This window comes from Bos grunniens, chromosome 14, assembly GCF_055505025.1.
Source record: "Bos grunniens cultivar Pamir isolate PY7600 chromosome 14, Bosgru_T2T1.0, whole genome shotgun sequence".
NCBI classification, from domain to species: domain Eukaryota; kingdom Metazoa; phylum Chordata; class Mammalia; order Artiodactyla; family Bovidae; genus Bos; species Bos grunniens.
The window spans coordinates 36164996-36185270 of NC_141178.1; the positions used below are offsets into that span (position 1 = coordinate 36164996).

General features: G+C 46.3%; 1 protein-coding gene and 1 long non-coding RNA gene across 9 annotated transcripts in view; both read right to left on the bottom strand.

Moving 5' to 3' along the window:
• The window catches only part of EXT1 (exostosin glycosyltransferase 1), a 314140-nt gene extending 304147 nt beyond the window's left edge, over positions 1 to 9993 (bottom strand). The window contains exon 1 of the mRNA XM_086336345.1: positions 8230 to 9993. Within this exon, the coding sequence (XP_086192471.1) occupies positions 8230 to 9191 (962 nt within the window). The 5' untranslated portion in view covers positions 9192 to 9993. The remainder of the gene's footprint in view (positions 1 to 8229) is intronic.
• A 4751-nt stretch (positions 9994 to 14744) lies between these two features.
• Positions 14745 to 20275, bottom strand: part of LOC147359273 (uncharacterized) — a 54498-nt gene continuing 48967 nt past the window's right edge. For 5 of the 8 annotated variants that reach the window (XR_015140676.1, XR_015140670.1, XR_015140671.1 and 2 more), the window contains 2 exons: positions 15920 to 16036; positions 14745 to 15210 (listed from right to left, as the gene is read on the bottom strand). This is a non-coding gene — a long non-coding RNA (uncharacterized LOC147359273). Of the gene's footprint in view, positions 15211 to 15919; positions 18051 to 20275 lie in introns of all 8 variants that reach the window. The other 3 variants (XR_015140674.1, XR_015140675.1, XR_015140673.1) reach the window with 1 other exon arrangement.

The window sequence follows — 20275 nt, forward strand, 5'->3', positions numbered from 1 at the left end:
TCTGCTCTTTGCAACCTAAGGGCCTGTGGAACCAACCCATGCGGTATTCTCCCAAAAGTTACCCTCAACCGATCAGGGTGCCGAAGTCACCTGCAAAAGTGACCATCCGCATTCTTGGAGCAGTCGCCCAGGAAACTTGGAGGATGTGGAGGCAAGGCAGTGCCTGACTGCCCCAGAGACAGCCCACTCCACCTTCTCGTACCCTTGCCCCAGCCCACCTGCAAGCTCCAATGCCCATCTACATCTTTCCACAGCCCACAGAAACAATGGGTAGCCTTCCAGAGCACCTACCACAATTTCCTGAGGATTACACATCAAGAGAGAGGTGAGCAGTTATTTCTGTGGCTTAGTAAAGAGCCAAGTTATGAAACAAAGCAAACCTCTGTGGCTGATTAGAAAATGGCAGGAAGATGGTTTTTAATAAACACCACCACCTTGCAGAGCACATTAGCATTTACCAGTTTTTGCATCAGAAGCATGCACCCACACTACCTCCTTTCAATGTCCCAGCGAGGGGTTGTGATCCCCACTCACAGATGTGGAAACTGAGGCTGAGAGGTTCATCACCTAGTCCAGAAATGTGTGTGGGTCAGTGACTTCCCTGGTCCAGGGTCGCTGCACTCTTCTAAAGGGCTTTGAGGGAAACAAGAAGGTACACAAGACAAGCAAAGTTCTCCAGAATTCTCACTGCTGCTCAAAGCAATTACGATGCAAAGAGAGCCTAACTAACTAGGCCTAAGGAATTCGGTTCACTTTGTTTTCTCTCTTGGTTTTTTGCTTTTCTTCTTTTCTTGGCCACACAGAGAGCCTTGTGGAATTTTAGTTCCCTGACCAGGGATTGAACCCAGGCCCTCAGCAGTGAAAGCGCTGAGCCCTAACCAATCCCCCCCTGACTTGGTATTTAAATCACTTAGAATAGTGCCTCATTTGCACTTAGAATCCCAGATCTGACCTGGACACCCCGCAGGCAAAGCCACCTACCTCAATTCACCTCCAAAGAACTGTAAACTCAACAACCAAAGAGAAAAGAGATGAGGGACTTTGAGCGACTGATACAATTAACTTAAAAAATGACACCTACCCAGGTTAGGCCCACAGATTCTGAGATCCCAGGAAAGGACTGCAGAATGCAGGGAGGAAGAAGTCTACTCAGTAAGAGACACAACAGAGGGTTTTGGCTCCAGCAAAAACAAAACTTCAAAGGGACCAGAGCTGTGGGAGCTTCAAAGACCCCCTGCAGGACCAATTAACACCTACAAATGTTTATCTAAGCAGTCATTTCATGATGGCTACTTCTCTAAATGGGTGCTCAGACTCACCTCAAGAACAGCTATTCCTCCAAAAGGGATCTGGGTGGGGGTTGGGAGGAAGGAAGTGCTGTATTTTCCGAGAGAGACCTTAGTCAAGAAGAAAACAAATCCTCAGTACAGTGACATTCATCACAGGCCCAAGTACAAGAAAAGACGGGAAACAAGTTAAATCTGTTAACTCAGAAAATGGAAATCAACTAGGATATAGCCATGAGTTACTAAAAAGAACTATGCAGCCATTAAAAATCCTATTTTAATATTTTAATAGGCTTTTCCTATTTAGAGGGAGAGAAAAATGCTCTGGGATAATGTTAAGAAAAAAGCAACATGTAAAAATACATTTAAAGTCGGACTCTGACTTTATAAAACCCACTGGCCGGAAGTTTGCTGTGTTCACTCCTGGATGCCCCAAGCTCCAACACCTATGTGTCTGGCACAAACAAGACACTGAAAGAAAATGTGTCAGATTCATTGTTTACTATTAATTAAGCAGTAATTAACATATCTGTAGAAGGTACTTGGATATGCAGAGACAGAATGACATAATCACAGAGGTGTACATTTTGGTTATAAAAGGTGAGCTTCTAAAGTTTAACAATAGTGGTGAGCTCTTATTGTGGGGATTAGAGAAGAAACTTATTTTCATATTCCTATCTTTTGCATTTGCCTAATTTTTCACAAAAGCTCTGCATGCTGGTTGTGGTTGTGGTAGTCACTCAGTTGTGTCCGACTCTGAGACCCCATGGGCTGCAGAGCCCACCAGGCTCCTCTGTCCATGGGGCTCTCCAGGCAAGAATACTGGAGTGGGTTTCCATTCCCTTATCCAGGGGGTCCTCCCAACCCAAGAATCAAACCCAGGTCTTAGGCTCTGCATAACTCATAATTTTTTAACCACTGTTTTTCCATAGGGATCCTGAGGGTAGAGAGTAGTGGTGTGCTATGCTCTAGAAACTTGGCCCATTCTGTCCGAAGTGGAACCTTCCAGCGGGTCTCCCACTTCTACAGGATCACCCCTTCTTACCTGGGGCAACGATCACTCCTGTACCATCTCACAGGTTCCCTGACACCTAGTGTGGTCACTCCAGTACACTCTCACGGGTTCACTGACACCTGGGAGAGGGCAAACTCCGCAAGGTGCTATCAGTGAGGGCAAAGGTCACATACCATTCACTGCCTCACTTTTCTGGGAAGAGCTTTAGGAGAGAATGAAAGCCAGAATCTACACAGAGTTATTAACAAGCCTTGAACTGAACGGAAGAGTTGAAGGAGTTCAATGCTTTTGCTGTTCAGCCATTAAGTTGTGGTCTGACTCTTTTCCATAGCATGAACTGCAGCACGCCACGCTGATAAATGGGGCCATCTTGATCCCATCTCTGAGCCAAATTTTTCCTTGGAAAACGTGTATAGAAAGGAAATCGGGGCGGGGGGGGGGGGACCGGTGGAGAGATATGATGCACAAACACTGGAATGATATTAAACTTACACACAACTGTGAACAGGCAGACATGTTGTTTGGCTCTTTAAGGTGGTAACGTCCTGTCGAGGGAGCACTGTCTTCGGCATTCAGAATGCCTGGTTTGGACACCACCGAGTCCTCACTGGACGCAACTGTGGCTCCTTACTTGACCTTCTCGAGGCCTGCACTCCTATCTGTAAAATGGAGATCTTACACTGGTTGAAAGGCTTAAGGCACTAATAAAGGCAACCTGACGTCAGGCACTGGACAAACGCCATGCAATTGTGAGGAGGTCCTTGCGCATTAGAGGAACTTGGTCACTGGGCAGGAGAGCTTTGAAGGAAGACCAGATGGTTGTTGAGCTCAAGGAAATGCGAACTCCTACGTTCACATCCAGGCACAAACATGCTCCAGAGTCTGGGGCATCTAGTGACCACTGAGCCAGAGAGGTTCCTCTGAAGAGGCGGGAAAATGACGGTCAGGAGGGAGCAGCAGGCTTCAGAGAAATGAGAGGAGCCACACAGCTTGGGCTGTAGCCCCCATTCAGGCCCCACAAGCTGTGCAGCCTACAATGATGCACCTCACCAGAGCAGGCCTCAGCTCATGCACCTGGAACGGAACATGGCCTGACGAGACACCCGTGAGCAGAGGAGCCAGGCCCTACCAAGCACAACCTTTGGTGTTACCTTGGCATACTCAAGGTCATTGTCAGCAGGTGTCTCATTGTCACAATTCTGGGGAGGTACATCCACAGGCCTTCCAACAAAGGGAACACGCGTTTTGGCCAAGTCTGTGCCATCCAAAGCTGATGTCACAGTCACGGGGACGACCAACGTGGCCTCTCACAGGCAGGGCCTTCCTAGCAAGCCATTCTCTGCAGGCTTAGGTCAAGGCCTCTACTGGCAATGGTCATTTGTTGAACTGGACTCAATCAATCTACAGTGTCTTTAGCAGTAGCACACAGAACCCCAACCTTTAGGGATTCCTTACAAATCAGGTTCTTGAGCTCTCTCCAGAAAGCAAGTTCAGAGGAATTGAGAAAAGTGTGGGGGTTGGGGGCGGGGGGTAATGGGGAAGAGTGTTAGAGAAAGTTTAAGAACCTCAGTTCAAGAAGACACAATTGTCAACTTCAAGATTAGCCTAGGGCTGGCCTTAGCTTTATTTTAAAACTGTGACTTTGTGGTTTATTTTAGAAATGTGTTGGTGCTACTGTACACCTGTGGGGGAAAGGGCGCTTCTACATTTAAAACCTGAGAAGCACAATTTCCACCTTTCATGCCTCCAAGGTTCCCTGCTGGATCGCGAACTGGCTCAGGTGTCTAGGAACATAGCTTGGGAAAAGGGGGAATAAACACATCATTTACTTGTACACATTTTGTGCTTGCCATGAATGCATCTGAATTCAGCTTCTCATTCAGTGAATTAATTCCTTGAGGCCAAACTGAAAGGTTCCCACAACTCCTACTCAGACACAGCAGCTCCAGGGACCTCCAACTTAGTTGGCAATGAAAAGAAATATGCAAGCCCGAGAGCAAAAGTTCTCAAGTCTGACAATGCCCTTTAGTAGTGGCTGTGCACCAACTCCTAAAACTAGATGACAAATTATACATCTATGTGCCTTCTTTTTTTTTTCCCCACAAAGCTTGTCCAAAGTCTTTATCAGCTTCCCAAATGAGTCCAAGAGAAATCCTATAAGAAACACCATCAACAAGGACCTTCCAGTGTCTGGAGAGCTTTCAAGTGTGTCTGTAATTAAAGATAGAATATTGTAGGTCAAGGAAGAGAAAGTCAGAAAAAGGTTTACTTTCTAGGACTACCCCTGCCACGAACCAGTTTTCTGACCTTAAGCAAATCCATCAGTCTATCCCTCAGTTTCCACATCAGCAAAAGGAGGATGTTTGGAAGTCATATGATTCCTTAACCTCGGGACCCTTAAAAATACCAGGATTTTGAGCTTCAACAAACACAGGAAAAAGGTGTCCAAAAGGCCTGCACAGAATCCTGCCTGTTACCAGAAGAGCACCTTAAAATATTCTCCACCGCTTTCCTCGGAGGGGTCAAAGATAGAAGCCACCTCTCATTTCCTTCTCTTTCTTCTATTTCAGAAAGCCAAATTTGAAGTTTCACAATAATGCCCTCTGAAGGGATCTGAACTACGTAGTTCATGCAAAAACTACGGTCATTCTGTAAGAATGCATAAGAAGCTCAAAAGATGTAAAACAGAATTTCTCTAAAGCCTCATTACAAATCATGTAATCACCGCATCAACTTCTTTTAGCCGGCGTCATCTACATCTGTGAATATATGTAACTGATGAAAATTAATTATGAGTGTCATAAAAATGGATGTTCTAATATAATCCTAGACGTCTGGGTCACAACTATGGCTCTATTACAAGAGAAAAGTCTTTCCCTTTATTCCACGTAGCTCTTCTATACCTTTAGCAATAAATGTCTGCTTTTCACAAAAGTGATGGTGAGATGAAGAAACTAAGTATTTATTGTCACTTAAGACTAAATTTCACTAAAAGCAACTTTTTTAGTTGTACATATTCTATGGTATCCTAACTTGGCCATGAGACCGTAAATTTTCAATCTAATTATCATTCCCCTAATTGTAGAGCAAAGTTATATGTAGTTACTTGTGGTAGCAAATTAAACTGAAGCATTTTCATAGACACTTGGTAATAAAAAAAAGAAGTAAATGAAAACAGATTCTGTTTTCACAAGCCATTATCAAGTGAACGCTTATAGAGTGCCCTGAAGCCATCTAAAACCCATTCTACCAAAAGATAAACTAAGGTTCAAGATGATGAATCAGAAGTCACACCATTAGGCAGTATGAGAAGTCGAACTTAGATAACTTCTATAGACCTAACTGCAACATCCTCCTCTAGAATGCTGGAACGAGATTAGCATTTGATTGGAGGAGTTCTGTGTCTGATACATGCACGGCTGACTTCCAGAAAACATCAGGATAAATAGCAAAGTACAGTAGTTGGGCTTACTTCAGAGCACAAAACAGGTTGCCTGCTGTGTGAGCATTCTCACCACATCAGAGCTCATTCTTCATCTTCATATCTTCCAAAGTCAATGCAATAGGCAATCGTGTTTGCAAACACCATTTAGCAACGATAAAGCATCCAGATAACTCAGTGAGAGGAATGAGTTAAAACTCCAGGTCAACCAGGCCAATGAATACAAACGTTCTACAGCACCATCCCATCCCAGGAAACGAGGTTAGCACTGGAAAGTATGCAAAAGAGGAATGAAGAAAATCCAGAAGTGGCTGTGAAAGAAACCCCTGCTCAGGAGAAAGAAGCAACTTGCCTTCCTCACTAAATGCCACTTTTCAAAGGAGACTCAATCCTGAGGGCCTGACCCCTTGTGGCCTTAAAAATAAACCAAAACAAGGGCGTGGGTATCAGATTTCTTGGTGCAATCACAAAGGGGTCAAAAATTAGGGAAATTTAATGAGCAAAAATTAAAAGTTTCTAGAAAACGAACCCCTCCTTCCCTCATTGCCAAAATCTCTAGAAAAATGCTTCAGCAGAGAATGTAGACATTTAATATTCATTTGAGGCCTAGGAAGGTAAAGCAGATATGATTGTTGTATTGGATGGAGGGTGTTTCCCAAATAAATGCACAATTCCAATTTCTTAAGGTAAGATCTCAGGTCCAGCTCCTTTGGAAGAATGAAGACCATCATGATCTTTCTACAAAATTCAGTAAGACTGCTTTAGACTGAAAGGTTAAGACTTCATCTCGAGTTACTCCACCATAAACCAGACAAAGAAATTCTTCAAAGGCTATGAGCATTTTTTTGTTACAAGCACCCACAGGAATAGGTCAATGTAAATGTCGTGTAAACAAAGCGTTCATTACCAACCACAGTTCCTTTTGTGAGAAAAATTGAAGCCAGGGCAACTGCACCCAACATTCACAGGTAACTGCCCCTGAAGCAGGGGACAATTTAGATTCATAATTGACCCTACAGCCTCAGGCTTTGCTTATGCTTGAAAGGCAAGAGGTGTTGGGGGTTGGGGAATCCCAGTGTTTGATCCCTTCTCCTTTACTGTCTACGATCAAGTACAGGAGGACTTGAACTTCCTTTCCAATCCCTCCGACAAGAGGCCTGAGTGTCTGAGGAAATCCACAGACAACAATCAAACCTTTCATTTCAGGGCCCTTTCCCCACCATGCCCCTTCCGGTTCCAATCAGGTCTGCGAAGCGTTTCCCCTATTCTGCATTTCATGAATCAACTGCAAAATCCGCCAACCTCTTGTACTCAGCGGAGAGGTTCCCCTTGCTTCCTTGGGTAGCACAAGGCTGCTCTGGTTTTTAACTGGCGTAACGTGGAAATGCACCGTAGGAGCTCACTAACTCTTTCAAAGCCAGACACAAGTTGAGTAACTAGAGCTCCCACCCCATCGACCAGGAAAGGGACCCTCCAAGCTCAGGTTAAAGCCCATTGGTGGAAACTAGTTTTGACAGCCCCCCCCTCTCTAGTCCAGTGTGTCAGTTACCATCATTGTGAAGGAAAAGGAAGAGTGAGAAAGGCTACAAAGTCTCCAGCTCAGTTACTTAGCAACTGGACAAAACTTGCTTCACTCCAGAGGGTGAGGAGGCATCTCACCAGGCATTCAGAGAGTAACAGTCTCTGATTTACATGCAAATTGATAAAGACAAAAGGGAAGAGGAAATCTAAATTAGCAACTGGAGTTTACAGCAGTAGAGCTGAGGCCCAGATTTACAAACAGCTTTCTCCCAGGGGGGGAGGCAGGATATATACATACCAACAAGCACACATGAATGAATGCATGCGTGCATGCAAGATCACAGGCCCTAACCAGCTTAAAGTCCCCCTTCATAAAAGTCAATGCCATCTGGGAGTAGGGAAGAGACAGGCACAGAAAGTTTAGGAGCTAAAATTAGAGCACTTCCACTACTAACACACATTTAAGGTTTACGGAAAGATGACAACTGGAGGGTGGGAGAATCCCAGGGAAAGCAGCTTCCCCTCCCTCCTCGTGAGAACAGCAAATAAAGCATCAGTCTTGGGTGGAAGGTCCCTAGATTGGGTGGATTTAGAGCCTCTGGGGTCCCTATAACCTCTCACAACACTCTCCTGGCTCCGCCGTTGAAGCGCAGGTTCCAAACTTGGATCAAACTCACACCCTTCATAGAAGACACATCACCTTGAAGGTTTTCCAAGCAAGAGGGAGACACTGTCACCTACTTGGCCCAAGAAAGTGCTCCAGGCTTTTCCGTTTGCCCGAGGAGCTCCAACTCTGGGTCCTCAGCTCCGAGCCACACACCGAAGAACCAGGCTGCTCCATCCCAGGCTTGGAGCAAGAGGAAGAGGACCGGAGGGGCTCCCCTGTCCCACCCCCATTCCCCAAGCTCACACCTGGACCCAGGTGAGCAAGGCCCGGGGCTAACCCGCTGAGGCCCGTCACTTACTTCTCGTACTCGGTGTTGTCCCGGTCACAGCGAGAATCCTTGTGCTTCTGCCAGTCTTTGCCATGCTTGCAGGTGGTGAGCAGCACTACGTCCTCCCCGTTATGGACGTGATATAAGGCATTCCTGGTGTCTGACCCTATCCCTGTCAGGTACCTCTTCCCCTTGAAGACCAGCATGTACTTCCTGAGAGGAGGGATAGTGTTAAACTTCAAAAACCCCCTCTCCCCTCCTGTCCTGGGATGATCCTTAGAAAAGAGGGGAATAGAAACATCAAAGTTGGGTCGGAAGTTTTCAGTACTGATGCTGGCTTTAGCCAGCATCGCCTGGCCGATGTCAAACCCCACGTCCTCGGTGTAGTCAGGCCAAGTGCCAGAATATAAATTAAAAATTAAATGATTCCTACCGTTGTTCCACAAGTGGAGACTCTGCACTTTGGATCTCAAATTGTGCACATACTGAGGTGACAACTGGTCTCGGTCTAAAGTGTCCAGACTCAGGACAAAGAGGCACGCCTGGCTGGGGTCCGAGGTATAGAACCTGGAGCCCTCGATGGCCGCTAGAATGTTTTGGTAACTTTCAGCAATTTTCTCCCCTTTTTGCTGTGGGTAGACGTAGACTTTGAAGCCGTTTTTCTTGCAAAGGGTGAAATCGAAGCAGGACTCCATGCGGCACTTCTTGCCTTTGTAGATGCTCGAGTTGGCCTCTCGCTTCTGCCGGGGCGAAACGTGCACACTGGAATCCTCGTTTTCCAATTGATCCCAGGGAACGAAGGGGCGCAGAGCGTCCGGGAAGCGGGGCCAGAAATGATCCGGACTCGGATGGTGCAAGCCATTCCGACCGCTGTGCTCTTCTCTCCGGCTGTGGCTTCTCGATGCCCTAAACTGCAAGCCTCCGAAATAAAACAAAAGGGCGAGACAAGAGCCAGCTGAGAGCAGGATGAAATAGCGTTTTTTGGCCTGCATGTGTCCTGCCTGGGTCAAGAGGATTGTAAATAAACACAAGAATCACCCAAGTTTCCCAATCAACACTTTCAGCTCCAGTCCGCCATCTTCCCGCCCGTAAAGACTTCAAACTCTCCGCTCCCACCTTCTCTGGATGCCTTTCCCCAAGCCGTGGACTGATCCAGCGCATGTGGGCGATTTCTTTAACTTTCTCCCCTTCGGTCTTTCATCTTTGGGTTGCACAATGGAAGGGAGAGAGCGGGGCGAAATATCTCGCACCCAGGTCGGGCGAGCAGCGGACTGTAATTCTCTTGCATGCAACAAGACCGAGGAAAAGAAAGAGAGGGGGGGTGGGGGGGGAAAGCTCCCAATGCCCAATCAATGGCAAGACGAAGTGATTTCCTTGCCTCTCGGATTCCTCTCGGCAGCGTGGAAAACGAGCCCCTGGAAAGCAACTTCAACTCATCCAGGCTCCCGTGCAGAACACTCCGGTTCCAACAAGTCAGCCGATCCCCGGGTTCAGCCGGCTAGTGCATCTTGCAGCTGGGGCGCCGTAACCTCACAAATCCCTGCATCTCTCTTTATTCCCTTCTGCAGCAGCTCCAAGACTCCGGCGGTGTTTACTCCTGCGCTCGCGGGGCCGGCCCCCGGGACGCGCGGCGGCCCGGCTGGAGAAGGCTGGAGGCGGCGGCGGCGGCGCTGGGTGACGGCGGCGGCGCGTCCTCCCCGCGGGCAGTGCCGGCCCCGAGCGGCGCTTCCCAGGCCCCCGCGCGATCGCTGCCGACCGCCGCGTTCGGTCGCCGAATGTTACCCGGTTCTGAATGTTACACTTACACATTCCATTCCCGACACTACAGCGCTGACCTCATCCATCCACGCAGCCCGCGCTGCCATTGGCCGAGCGTCACGTCCGGGGTGGGCGGTGCTTCCGCTGCGCCCATTCATAACCCCCGGCCACCGGCAGAGGCGCCGGCGCGGCGCTGGGGGTGCGGGCGGCGAAGGGACCCCGGGGCGCCTCGGCCGGGCCCCAGCGGGCGGAGCGCGGGGCTGCCCCGAGAGAGTCCGCGGCCCTTCGGTGCCCCGGGATCCAGACCCCGGCCTGGGCCGCACCACCTGCAGCCGCCGCGCCGGGAAACCAGCGCCTCCCAGAGGCGCCTGCGGGCGCGCGGAGGCTGGAGAACCGGGGACTGGCGGGCGCTTCCCCGGCCCGCTGCTCCGGCTGCCCCGGTCGTCCTCGAGAATTCCTACTCCTCCGCTGCCTGCCGGGAGCGCCTCCCCGAGCGGGCGGCGGCGTGTGTTCGGGTTCCTGGAGAAGGATGCTCGAAAAGTGGAGCAGTGGGGCGAGCCCTTGGGCTGCAGGAGGAAAAAAAAAAAAAAGGACTTCATAGAAAGCGACCGCTGACCAGAAGGATGTCTCTCTCTGCCCACCTTCCACCCTCTGAGGGCCCCAAATTTTCCTTCCTACAAAGCATTTAAACAGGTCCCTTATCCCCTAAATGTGTGCAGTGTCGCTTCAATCGTGTCCGACTCTTTGCCACCCCCATGGACTGTAACCTGCCAGGCTACTCTGTCCATGGGATTCTCCAGGCAAGAATACTGGAGCAGGTTGCCATGCCTTCCTCCAGGAGATCTTCGCAACCCAGGAATCGAACCCATTATCTCCAGCGTCTCCTGCATTGCCCATCTCTTTTTCCTTACCCCCAAGGAACCACCCCAATCCCCAATAATAAAAAGGAAATACTACAACCGAAAGGAATCGTTTTAATTCTTCATGTCTGTCTGTGCACTAAGAGAAGACACCTATCCCAAATCCTCCGTAACTTTCCGCGCATCCTTTCCTAGCTTCCGAAGCCCTTTGTCTATTCTGTAGAAACCCTCCAAGAGATCCAATCACACCGTGGAAAAAAGAAAGATCTAATAGCCGAGAATAACCCGGTTGATTTAAGCTCCTCCCAGTACCGAAAGTGATGTTACTCTCTTTTGCGGGGGAGGGGGAATGGTTTTTAAGGCGCTGTCTCTGAGGGACAGATGACTGGTAGAATGGCCAGCTGTAGATGAGACACTTGAGGCAGGGGATGACCTTTTTTACCATTAGTACAAGCTAGTCCTTCCTTCAGCGGCCCTCCCACACGCCAGCCATGAGCCCCTACCCTCAGGGACCCATCACTGGACAAATCAGATAAAGATCCAGAGTCTCTCTAATGATCCTCCAAGACTGCAAAGATGTGCTTCCAAACAGTACTTCTGGTCAAAGCCAAGTCCCTGGCCTTACAGCCTGAATTCTGCTTTACTGGGAACACCTCCCACCCTCTTCCCCAGCCTAAGTCACAGGGGCCTGGCCAAACTGGACAAACAGTTGCCTAGGGCCGCAAGCTGTTTAGTGATTGTTTATTATGGGAGGGACTGAGAGCTAGGGACAGACACATCCCAGCTTCCCCCAAGGCTGCAAAAAAAAAAAAAAAACTCCAGCGGGTGTGGACAAAGGGCATGGTTATAATGAGGCAGGATGAAATGAATAAGTGGAAAATTTTAGACATTTGTTGTTTCAGATTTGTTTTTAATAAAGGGGTGAAGGGGCCTGAGTAGGATGTTGCTGTACCTTTCTGAAGTCTTGCCCTATCTCTGGCCTGCCAAAGATGAGATAGCTTTTCCAGATTTGACGTGTACCCCCTGCACAATCAGACAGGCCTGGGAGAGAAATGAGGCTTCAGTCATCTTCCAGATACAATGACAGTGATGCAGATAAATGCAGTGATTGAAACCACATGTGACCCAGGGGCCCACCCCAGCCTGGGTTGCTGAGAGCACCCATGCAAGGCAAGGGCCCTTCTGTTGAGATTAGGCTGGAGATTTTCTCAGCCCAATGGAACTGAGGCTATGGGGACTGCAGCTCCTCTACATCCTGACAGTCATCCTGTGTGACCGTAGTGGGAGCAAGTCACAGCCCTTGCTCTTTTGCGTCTCTTTCTGCTTTGACACATTTTTCCCATCTTGCCTAAGTATTATGGATTCCTTCATCCCACGCTCCAGGGTTATCCAGCCCTACTGTCACATTCCATAGTGCTGTACACTATGAGAAAACTCTGGTTCGGAAAATGAGAGAAAATTTGGATTCAGACCCCCAGATCTGTCATTTACGAGTGCCTCAGGCATGTGGTTTAATCTCACAGAATATCAGCTTCTCGCTTAAAAAGTCAGAATAATAATATTTTTTATGAAACTGGATACCATAAGTTGCTCTACGTGTGCAATACTTTTTGCTCAAGTTCCTCATTTCAAAAGCCAACTGGAATCTACAGTAGCCCTCTATGATGGCATCATCATTGCGTCTCCCTTGGTTTTATTTTCTCCCCAGCCCTTCTCAATAGCTGAAATCCTTTGTTTGTTTGTTGTCTGTATTTCTTCACTGTAAGAGGAGCTTCCTCAGTGCAGGAACCCTGTGTTACTCATTCCTCAATCCCCAAGGCTGCCATAGGTAGCTCTGGTATTCAGGTGGAGCCCAGTCACTGATCTGAAGGATGAATCAATTACTAAAGTTCGACTTCACCTCAGGATTTGAATATGCTTGAAGATCAAGGTGTCCCTCGAGGTCTCTCAAAGCAGGTCTAAGTCTCCTAAGATGGAAATATTACAAACTAGGAATATCTTCAGTTCAGTTCAGTTCAGTCGCTCAGTCGTGTCCGATTCTTTGCAACCCCATGAATCACAGCACACCAGGCCTCCCTGTCCATCACCAACTCCCAGAGTTCACTCAGACTCACGTCCATCGAGTTGGTGATGCCATCCAGCCATCTCATCCTCTGTCGTCTCCTTCTCCTCCTGCCCCCAATCCCTCCCAGCATCAGGGTCTTTTCCAATGAGTCAACTCTTCGCATGAGGTGGCCAAAGTACTGGAGTTTCAGCTTTAGCATCAGTCCTTCCGAGGAACACCCAGGACTGATCTCCTTTAGGAAGGACTGGTTGGATCTCCTTGCAGTCCAAGGTACTCTCATGAGTCTTCTCCAACCGTACAGTTCAAAAGCATCAATTTTTCAGCATTCAGCTTTCTTCACAGTCCAACTCTCACATCCATACATGACCACTGGAAAAACCATAGCCTTGACTAGACGAACCTTTGTTGGCAAAGTAATGTCTCTGCTTTTGAATATGCTATCTAGGTTGGTCATAACTTTCCTTCCAAGGAGTAAGTGTCTTTTAATTTCATGGCTGCAGTCACCATCTGCAGTGATTTTGGAGCCCAGAAAAATAAAATCTGACACTGTTTCCACTATTTCCCCATCTATTTGCCATGAAGTGATGGGACCAGATGCCATGAACTAATCAGTCCATCAAACATCTTTAACAGTGTATGTCAGATCATGTCATTCCTCTGGTCAGAGCCCTCAAGGAAAACCTACCTCAGAATCCCAGCTAAAGCCCCCACAAGCCCCTATAAGGCCCTGGAGGATCTTCCCTAACTTTCCCCATGCCTCCTCACCAGACCCCTCTTCACCTTATTTTCTACCAATAACTCTCTCCTCCATCCCAGTCTACTCACTCTTCTCCAGCTGGGCTGGTTTCCTTGTGGTTTCTCATACATGCCAAACATGTCCCTGTCTCAGGGCCTTTGCACATGTTCATCTAGGCTAGTCTGTTCCCAGTATCCATGCTACATCCTTCCTCCCTTATAAGTCTCTTCTCAAGGCCACCTTACAAATGAGTCACCTTTGACCTGTCTGAACAACACAGCAACTCCCCCCACCCAGTTTTCCTATCCCCTCAACTGCTTTAATTTTTATCCTTAACACTAATTGACATCAAATACTATTAATATATATTGTCTTGTCAATTTATCATTTACCTGTTGCATATAGAATGTGAGCTCTGTGAGGCTCTTTTAGTTCACTGCTGTATCCCCAGCACTTATAACAGGGTCCATCACTAATAAGTATTTGTTGACCTAATTAATTAATTTGATTCCACTATCTGTAGGGCAAATAAAGAATATTCAAGGCTAGTTTCAGTCTCACACACACATGCGCGCACTCACACAAAGCTAAAGCTATCCCAGTGATTCCATCCTTGCTTATTTCCTCTTTCAGGAGTAATTTCTCCAGGTCCAAAAGCATCATGGCACACTTGAAACGCAGAAGATAGCAATTCTCACCTTTGTTCTGCCACTTGCTTTATAACTCTGAGTGAGTCAGTCACTTCTCCTCCCTAAGTTTTGGATTCTTATTGGTAAAATCAAGAGAAGCTGTAACATAATACAGATTGTGCTCAAGTACTGTACAAATGGGTAATATATGAGAAAGCCCTTTGCAGTCCACAATACCTACGGCAAATGTAAGATTCGACTGTCACACTCTTGGACAAAAATGGACGCTGGTGCATGAGATCATGTTTGCAAGTCAACAGCATTACCTACATGAAATATCACCCACCAAGTACTCAACAGTTTCCAGATGCTTCCTAGACTCCGGAATGGTCGTTGACTATTATAAGCAAACAGGAACAAGGAAGATGGGAAACTCACCAATGGGTAAAAAGTAAATAAGACGTTTTTTGTAATGTATAAAGCACCAAAGACACAAATGCCTTTCGAGGGTCTATAATTACATCTGCTGGAGGGAAAAAAAATGACTTCAAAATGTAAAAAAGCAAACTGAAATACATTAATAAGTGTTTAAATTTTCTAAAATGTAACTTTCAGTCGACTGCCAAGGCAACCCAATTTTCATAAAGTTATACACAGATTTTATTTGACGTGGGCACATTTTAATGCTTTGGTGATGTGTGCTGGGGTTTCTAACAGTAAGCATTCCCAGCTCTCAGAAAGGTTGGGAAACTCTGCTGGGTACGTGCTGATTGGTTGTAGGAGGTGAGAAAACAGAAGGAGCCAAGGGAAAGTAGGGGCATGGTGGAGAGATTCCCAGCCAGGAAACAGGAGCCTGGGTTCCAGTCCCTTCTCCGGAACTCTGGGAAACCAGGAGCAGGTGGTTTCTGAATAACAGGTGTTTCATCAGAAAAATGCAGAGTAGGACTTGATGATGCCTTTTCACTGAAACAGATAGGGCAGCTCTGTGTAAACCAAGGGAGTAGAGGAGGGGAGTCACTTAGAGGGGAGGAAGCAGGAACTCTGTGGGGGTGGCGGGGGCAATAACCAAGGGTGAAACAAGGTGCTTTGTACACATCGTCTCCGTGATCCTCCCGAGGTTCTTAGGACACAAGTACTATCCTTATCCTCTGTTGCAAATGAGGACACAAAAATTCAGTTCTGGGAAGGGGCTCCATGCAATTCAATCATCCATTTCATGGAATCATCCAGTTCATCCACTCATCCATTCATCCATTTGTTCCTTGAGCCAATATTTATTAAGCAGCTACTCTGTGTAAGGTGTGGTGCCGGACACTGAGGGTATTTGCCTACAGTCCTTTGTCATTTACAAGACAATTTCATGAGAAGAATTTTGCTTGAGCATCGTCAGGACCCTGTGAGTTAGGAAGAGAGTGTTAATCCTAATTTTCTAGTTTGGGTTTTCTCAGCCGAGGCACTGTTGTTATTTTCCTGAGCATAAGGTGGGGGCTGGTCCGTGCACTACAGGATGCTTAGCCACATCCCTGGCCTCTGCCCATTAGATGCCAAGAGCACACCCCACTCTCACTTGCATCCTCAGTTGACACCAAAAACATCTCCAGACACCGCTGAATACTTCGATGAGACAAAATCACTCCTTGTTGTAACCCATTTAACCAGTTCAATGACTTACCCAAAGTCAGCTGATTTTCAAGTGGAGAATTTAGAATTTGACCCTCATCTTCTGACCCCATGACAAGGCTTGGCCACAACACTGCAGCTTCCTTTAGAGAGTCTAACTGATCTCCTTCTGAAAGACAGGCAATCAAAAAAAAAAAAAAAATCTCATAGGCACTAATTTAAGAAACCATTATTAAGCCCATCTTATGTGTAAGCCCTATGCTGGGCACTCAGAATTCACAGTATAAAAATAAATAGGGTGTCAGATCTCCTTTTAATGGGGGAGATAATAAAATAACAAGTAAATAAATAAACAAGATGATTTGAGCTAGTTCTACAGAGAACATAGAGGATAATTAAATGGCATAGATTAAGATGAGGAGAGGCAAACAGGCTCACTTTAAATAAGATGCTTAAGAGGGATAAATCAGAAGCTTGGGATGAAAACACACACTGCTATATATATAAGATAGATAACTAACAGGACCTACTGGATAGCACAGGGAACTCTACTCAATATTCTGTGATAGCCTATATGAGAAAAGAATCTAAAAAATAATGTATGTGGTGGCTCAGTCGGTAAAGATTCTGCAATGCAGAGAAGCAGATCTGATCCCTGGTCGGGAAGATCCCCTGGAAGAGAGCATGGCAACCCACTCCAGTATTCTTGCCTGGAGAATTCCATGGACAGAGGAGCCTGGCAGGCTCCAGTCCACAGGGTTAAAGTCAGACACGACTGAGCAACTAACACTTAACTGCATCACTTTGCTGTACACCTTAAACTAACAAAACACTGTAAATCAACTTTACTCAGATAAAATAGGAACTTCCCTGGCGGTTCAGTGGTTAAGACTTTGCCTTCCTATGTAGGGAGTGCTGGTCCAGTACTTGGTTGGGGAGCTAAGATCCCACATGCCTCATGGCCCAAAAAAACACAAAACAGAAAACAGAAAAAATATTGTAACAAATTCAATAAATACTTTAAAAATTTAACACCACTACAGAAAAATAAACTTGGGCACACTCTCCCTAAACAAATAAATAAAATTGTGCATACACTCCTTTAAAAAAAATACTTTAAATAAAATAAAATATAGGATGATTGGTGAGGTGCTAACATTTCAGCTGATGTCCAGCTGATGAGGAAAGAGCCCTGGGAAGAGCATACCAGGCAAAGGGTCTGACCGGTACATGGTCCTGAGGCAGAAGTGTGTCTGAGGAGCTACACCAGAGGTTTTCAAACTTCAGCAGGCAACAGAATCCCTAGATGGGCTGGTTCAAACACAGATCACTGGGGCCCACCCTCAGAACTTATGATTCAGTAGAGTTTGGGTATGGCCCAAGAATTTGCATTTCTAGCCACTATGCAGAAGATGCTGATGCTGCTGGTTTGGGAACCACACTTTGAGAACTATTGAGTTAGAACATCAGCAGAAAGTCTACTGTTTCTGGAGTATGCTGAATGCAAGGAAGAGGACAGGAGGGAGAGAGAGAAGTTGCAGGCACTTTTACATGCCCTGGCGCTGCAGGTCGGGCCAAGTACTGGGATTTTCTTTTCGGTGGAATGGATAAGTCCTGGAGGATTTTAAGCAGGGGAGTGATATGATCTGATTTCCATTTTTAACAGCTTCCTCTCACTGATAGTAGAGCAAAAATAGAAGCAGGAAGTCAAGTTTATACTGTCGTCTTGAGTCGCTAAGTTGTGTCCCACTCTTTGAAACCCCATGATCTGCAGCATGCCAGACTTCCGTGGCCTTCACTATCTCCTGGAGTTTGCTCAGATTCATGTCCATTTTTCTCAAGTCTTTATTCCTTACAGTAACAACTGGAAGCCAGGATGGCAAGCCAGGAGAGAAGGGAAACTTAAGTCCTGTCTTCATAGTACAGAAACAATGACAAGAGTCAAGCCAATAAGCCAAGTTGGTGGATACTTAGCCTGTGATTGCTTATGAGGCAAGATAGTCTGTATTAGTGTTTATCAAAACTGCACATTTAAATTGAGAAATTCCTCTATGATCTTAACTCTAGTGCTTGACATGGTCCAAGTCATATACATTTATATTTATCTGTGTCGTCCATGTGTATTTCACAACGTGAAACTGGCAGCTGTTTTCCGTGACAGGACATCCTCTCGTTGGTGTTTTCTGAGGAACAAATGGTGACAAAGAAGTTACCCTTACCTCAGTTACCCTTACCTCAGTTACCCTGACCTCAGTTACCCTGACCTCAGTTACCCTTACCTCAGTTACCCTTACCTCAGTCTGGATGCCATTCTAGGGGCCTTACGAAAGTCTTACTGACTCCTGGGGGAAAAGCAAGCTCCACCCTGCTGGCTTGTCTCGGTAGCTTCTGTCTCCTTCCCAAGGAATTGTTTCATTCCTTTAACAATTCATGCACCACACAGCCCAAACTCCAGGAGGAGAAACAGACATGGAAAGAAAGAATCACAATAAAACTGGCTCCAAGGTATAATTTACCAGAGGAGGAAGTTGCTACATTTGTGTGGGTCCCTATTAACATTTGAACATCCATTTATAGACAAGTAACTGAGAGAAAATGAGAAATGGAAATGTCAACTATCAAAGGTGATGAAATCAGGAAGACACCCACAATTCAAGCCAATTTTCCCCATTAGATTGTACTATTCTTTGTTATGCAATAGTCTGTCAACGTTCCCTTCACTTAGGGGGAAAAAAACACTTCTGATACCCAGTGGAATCAAGTTTGTCTTCTATGTATCAACTGAAAAATGTGCATCCTCCTGCACTTGTATACTACCCTTGGCGCATACTTATTGATGACTGCAATGATAACTGAGAGACCCCGTAGGATCTTAAAAGTATGTGCTAACTCACTCGAGGGAGGCTGGATTATGTCCAGTCCTATTTCAGAGATTCAAATGCAGTTCATGACAGTCAAAATCATTTACAGTTGGTGGTCCATGGATCGAGTATGGGTAACTAGTTATTAGCATGGTGATAATATGGTCTGTAAAGCTAGTGATTTGAGTGATGCTTCAAGGTTGTTATTTGATCAAATTTGCTGTATCTCCGTGAATCATACTTCTTGAGGTCTGAGGAGGAAGCCTCTAAGCCTGTAGCCTTTCAGGAAGCCTGTAGCCTTTCTAAATAGATTAAAATACACACATACATCTACCAAAGCCTGCATGGCTGGGACTGACCTCTAGCCTGGATAAACTGTCACTCTGAAAAGTTGTAATTTAAACAAACAAAGTGAAAGTGAAGTCTCTCAGTCGTGTCAGACTCTTTGCGACCCCTTGGACTGTAGCCTACCAGGCTTCTCCGTCCATAAGGTTTTCCAGGCAAGAGTACTGGAGTGGGCTGCCATTTCCTTCTCCAGGGGATCTTCCCCACCCAGGTCTCCTGCATTGCAGGTATATGCTTTACCCTCTGAGCCACCAGAGAAGCTGAAACAAACAAAAACCATTCCTCAAATTGTAAACTGTCCACCCAGTTAAAGCTATGGTTTTCCCAGTAGTCATGTACGGATGTGAGAGTTGGACTATAAAGAAAGCTGAGTGTCAAAGAATTGATGCTTTTGAACTTTGGTGTTGGAGAAGACTCTTGAGAGTCCCTTGGACTGCAAGGAGATCCAGCCAGCCAATCCTAAAGGAAATCAGTCCTGAATATTCTTTGGAAGGACTGATGCTGAAGCTGAAACTCCAATACTTTGGCCACCTGACATGAAGAACTGACTCATTTGAAAAGGCTCTGATGCTGGGAAAGATTGAAGGTGGGAGGAGAAGGGGACGACAGAGGATGAGATGGTTGGATGGCATCATTGACTCAATGGACACGAGTTTGAGTAAGCCCTGGGAGTTGGTGATGGACAGGGAGGCCTGGTATGCTGCAGTCCATGGGGTTTCAAGGAGTTGGACACGACTGAGCGACTGAACTGATACATAATGTTAGGTCTACCCAAGTACATCAGCTTCCCAGCAAATCTCTCTCTACTTCTCTCTTTAGACACCTTTATTCTTCACTTCCCAAAGACTGATCCCCTTGTGGAAGTGCAGACAGCTTGGGAACACTAAGAAAAAAGGTATGAAGAAGACTCATATTTAAATATATTTCAATATATTTATATGTAAATTTCAGCATAGGCTTTGTCTCATTGAAAATCTGAATATTTAAATGTCACAAATGCAAAAGCAGACTAAAAATATACATTCTGGCTTTAATTAAGCCTTGAAAAGGGAATTGCCTACAGAAGCATTCTCACTTTTCCTAACTGTTCTCTTCTACCCAAGAAGGAGCCTGCCCTCACTGAAGGCCCAATAATTCCTCATCACACAGGAAAAATGCAGACTTTAGTCCTGTTTAAGACTGGATAAGCCTGACTCCTTTCT